General features: G+C 45.6%; 1 protein-coding gene across 1 annotated transcript; it reads left to right on the plus strand.

Annotated features, from left to right (window-relative positions):
* Positions 1–2,592: 2,592 nt before the first annotated feature.
* On the plus strand, positions 2,593–4,066 carry LOC108295732 (ribosome-recycling factor, mitochondrial-like). Its single transcript, XM_037734712.1, is given in 3 exon segments — positions 2,593–2,667; positions 2,768–3,420; positions 3,423–4,066. Coding segments are annotated over 2 exon segments (792 nt in total). The 5' UTR covers positions 2,593–2,667; positions 2,768–2,795; the 3' UTR covers positions 3,590–4,066.
* Positions 4,067–4,417: the final 351 nt, after the last annotated feature.

Below are 4,417 nucleotides of genomic sequence, written 5' to 3' on the forward strand. Positions count from 1 at the left end.
TTGTAGAGACAGGGTCTCACTATGTTGCCTGGGCTGGTCTTAAATACCTGGCATCAAGCCATCCTTCCACCTTGGGCTCTCAGAGTGCCGGGGTTACAGGCATAAATAAGCCACCACACCAGCAACAATACTATTTTTGGATTGTGAGATTATAGTCCCTTTCCCATATTTCCTAAACCTTGTATAATAAATAAGCATTGATTTTTATAATTTTTTAAAAGTTACAAATAAAAGCATGCAGTACTACTGAAACTGGAGTTTGAGCTATGTAATCCGCGAAATTATCACATCCCTCTCCACCTCCATTGACAGAGCCCTTCCATAATCTGTAAATAACCCCACCCTGCTTCTGCTCAGGGGTCTCTCAGGGGCAGCAGCTGCCTCTGCAGCTCCCATATCTCCCTGGTCTCTCTGTGGCACATTGGTTGGTTTTTCAGATGCCTGATACCCGCAGCACAATTGCAGGATTGGCTATAATTATGCCTGCAGTGATATTATGGGATTGGATATAAATATTCTTGCTACATGTGAACAGGGTTTATTTCTGTCCACAGTTTACCATCTGGTTGCAGCATACCCTTTTCTAGCTGGGACAGAGGGAGAAGAGCACTATTCAATCCAGAGGTGAAAGAGGAGTCGGATTGGAGGTTTTAAGTAATCAGCTTCTGAAAAATAATCTCAACATGTGTGCTGCTGATGGGGCCATTGTGTCAGGAATCACAGGAAAGCGGCACAAGTTTGTATCAGGTTGATATTGCACCTAATGCAGAGCGGGCAGGCAAAGAGATCTCAATTTCTCTCCCTGCTCTGAGCTCGGCATGAAGCTCAGTCAGGCTGGCTCAGACCTTTCCAAGTCACAGTCCTCCCGTGAATGTGACGCTCCCCTGTGCACAGATGTACCCACATCTCCACTTTCTGCCTTGACCTCCCTCTCCAGGTCAAGTCTTAGATTTTCTCCTGCCTGCTGGATAGTTCCGTCTGCCTTCCCTGCTGTGCCATCAAACTAGATTCAGAATTATTTGTTCTTAGATGCCCAGACTAGTTCTTTCTCCTGACTTTCCTATTTCTCTTAACAGCAACATATATCTTTGGTCAACTTCTGCCTAGGATCTGGTATTCCAGCAGAAGGCAAATCTTGTCACACCTTCGTTGATGAACTTAGTGCCCAATCTAGTACAGTTAGTTCCTGGTTGTCAGTGATTAACAAATGCTTGTTGGATGAATGAATGAGTCAATGAATGAAATGTCTCTTCCTTTCCATTCCTCATAGTCACCTCCCTTGTTCCAGCCCTTATTACCTCACACGTGGACTATTACAGAACGTCTCAACTGGTTGTTCTGCCCTGATCTTTCTCAGCTCCATTTCCTCCTGGTCCTGCCACCAGGCAGGTTGTCCTAATGTATCACCTAGGATTGGGTGGTACACAAGGAGTCACCAAGGTTTTTAAACAGGGAATTACACCAGTTCCCTGTTTAAAAGCCTTGGTGACTCCTCAGTGGCTACCACGTAAATTCAGTCATGAGCTTAGCTTTCAAAGCCACTGCACTCCATCCCCAGTTAATATCTTTAGCATGTGACTAAAATTATTCACATGTCTAACCCTGTGTTCTGTTCTCACACATCTTTCACTGGGCCATCTCTGTGGCTATGCCCAGGCCATTCTCTTAGTTTGAGCTAATGTTGCCATTTTCATTGGTTCTTCAAACCTTCCCATCTTTCAGAACCCAGCTCACCTTCCTTCCTTCTATCAAGTTTGCTCAGGTTATCCCACTCCTGAATTCCTGGCCTAGGACTTACTGTCTGTGCTATTGTTGGGAAGCTAATCATGTTCTGTCTTGTGCCATGTTTAAATAAACTTATTGTTTATCTCTTGTTTTTGCTTTATCCTTTTCTATGCTTGTCTTAGTTTTCTAACTAGATCATACAATCCTTGCAGGGGAGACTATTCTGTCTTAGGGACATTTTTGTTTGGGTGCTTTTGTGCTTTATCCATCCCCTCCCCTCCTCCATGTCCACTCCCCACTAAGACGTGTGACCTGGACCAGACATTCATAGTACCCAATCCCCTTGTCACATTGATTATTCCAGGGATGACTCATCATGGTCCATGACCCCAACTCATCCAACCCCTGTCTTTTCCCAGTATTTGTCCAACTGAAGCTAGTGGGGAAAGACCTCTCACCTCTGGATTCCCACAAGTGGAAAACTGTCAATCTGAGACCCCCAAGTTCCCCTACAAGTGGAAAAATGTGGAAGTGGCCTGGTTTGCAGTAGGAGAGGATGTGGTCAACACCCAAAGAAAAATGGTTAGAACTGAAAGGAGAGAACTCTGATGATGGCTCTTGGATTGCTGGATCCAATTGTGCCTAAAGTCAGATTTACCCTTAACATTTTAATTACCAAACCAGCAAGTATCTCGTAGAGGCTAATACACCTTAGTGAATTAAAAGAACGGGGCTTTAAATTGATTACATATGTGCTATTTTATTACTTTATGTATTTTGCTAAAATTTTCTGAGGATAAGTGTGCTGTTAATCATTTTAGACAGTTTTGAAAATGCAGAAACGTTTAAAGAAAAAAATCATCATCGGTGACGTCACGACGCCCGCGCAGCTGCGGTCGCTGCCGTCGCACGAGTCTTTCCTAGTAACCTGGGCAATAGCTGGTCAGGTACAAGGGCTCACACCTGTAATCCCAGCACTTCGGGAAGCTGAGGCCGGTGGATCACCTGAGATCAGGAGTTCGAGACCAGGATGGCCAATATGTGGATGTTTCTAAGGATCGTCTTCAGTCATGGCCTTGGGAGTCTTGGGATTAAAGTGCTTCCGCATGGTCCACCCTGCCTTTCGAAATTACCTTGCTGCCTCAATCAGACCTGTTTCGGAAGTTACACCGAAGACAGTGCATGAAAGACAGCATGGCCATAGGCAATACGTGGCCTATCCAGCTGTACCAGTCCGCCATTTTGCTACCAAGAAAGCCAAAGCCAAAGGGAAAGGACAATCCCAAACCAGAGTGAATATTAACACTGCCTTGGTTGAGGATATAATCAACTTGGAAGAGGTGAATGAGGACATGAAGTCTGTGATAGAAGCACTCAAGGATAATTTCAATAAGACTCTCAATATAAGGATCTCACCAGGATCCCTTGACCAGATTGCTGTGGTAACTGCTGATGGGAAGCTTGCTTTCAACCAGATTAGCCAGATCTCCATGGGGGCACCACAGTTGATTTTGGTGAATATGGCCAGCTTTCCAGACTGTACAGCTGCAGCTATCAAGGCTATAAGAGGAAGTGGAATGAATCTGAACCCAGAGGTGGAAGGGACACTAATTCGGGTACCCATTCCCCAAGTAACCAGAGAGCACAGAGAAATGCTGGTGAAACTGGCCAAACAGAACACCAACAAGGCCAGAGACTACGGAAGGTTCGCACCAATGCAATGAACAAGCCGAAGAAGTCAAAGGATACAGTCTCGGAGGACACCATTAGGCTAATAGAGAAACAGATCAGCCAAATGGCTGATGACACAGTGGCAGAGCTGGAGAGGCATCTGGCAGTGAAGACCAAAGAACTCCTTGGATGAAAGTCTACTGGGGGCCAGCAATACTCCAGAGCCCAGTTTCTGGTGGATCCCATGGGTGGCACATTGGCACCTCTCTCCCTCCTCCATCCACACAGTAGGCTGTGACCATGCTGACAGAAGGCTGTCCTTGTGAGGCTCAGTCTTCCAGTGGAACACTCAGACTTGTTCATTCTCTTCCTCCCTCTGCTCTGGGCCTTCTGGCATGGGTGGCTCTCAGAAAAGATTTGCTGCTGGCAAAGGGCCTTTACTCAGGCATTTGCTTTGACTTGATGTCGCCAAGGGACTGAGGCCATTGGCAGACTTCATCCCACCTGCTCCTCATCTTAGGAGCCTCCTTTTCAAACAGGCTCTATTCCCATTTTAAAACTCTGTTTGGGCTGATGTTGGCTGTCACCTGTGACTGGGCACTTACTAGAGGCCCATTTTCACCAAAAAATAAAATCTAAATAAATCGGAAAGAATAACAGCCACAAAGGAGAGGAATAGACTTGGTCTGGATTGATGATCACTAAGAATCTGTATGTAAAGCACCCAGAAGAGTAGTTTTGCCTATGAGTCATCTTCATACATGCTCTCTTCTCTGCCGGCATCCCTCTTCCCCTCCTTACCTGGCCAGTCCTGTTTATCTTCAGGCCTTGTCTTGGATAGCACATCCTCTGGAAGTCTTGCTTTCCCCTCTGACCTAGGACCCTCATTACTGGCTCTCATAGCACAGTCTACTGCTTTATATGAACTCTTAAGAACTCAGAACTTTGTATAATGCCTGGAGTATAGTAGGCAGTCATATGTTAAATTGTGAATAAATTGCACATAGTAGCTACCCAGCAA

Source organism: Cebus imitator, unplaced genomic scaffold (assembly GCF_001604975.1).
Source record: "Cebus imitator isolate Cc_AM_T3 unplaced genomic scaffold, Cebus_imitator-1.0 Scaffold656, whole genome shotgun sequence".
In the NCBI taxonomy this organism is placed as follows: domain Eukaryota; kingdom Metazoa; phylum Chordata; class Mammalia; order Primates; family Cebidae; genus Cebus; species Cebus imitator.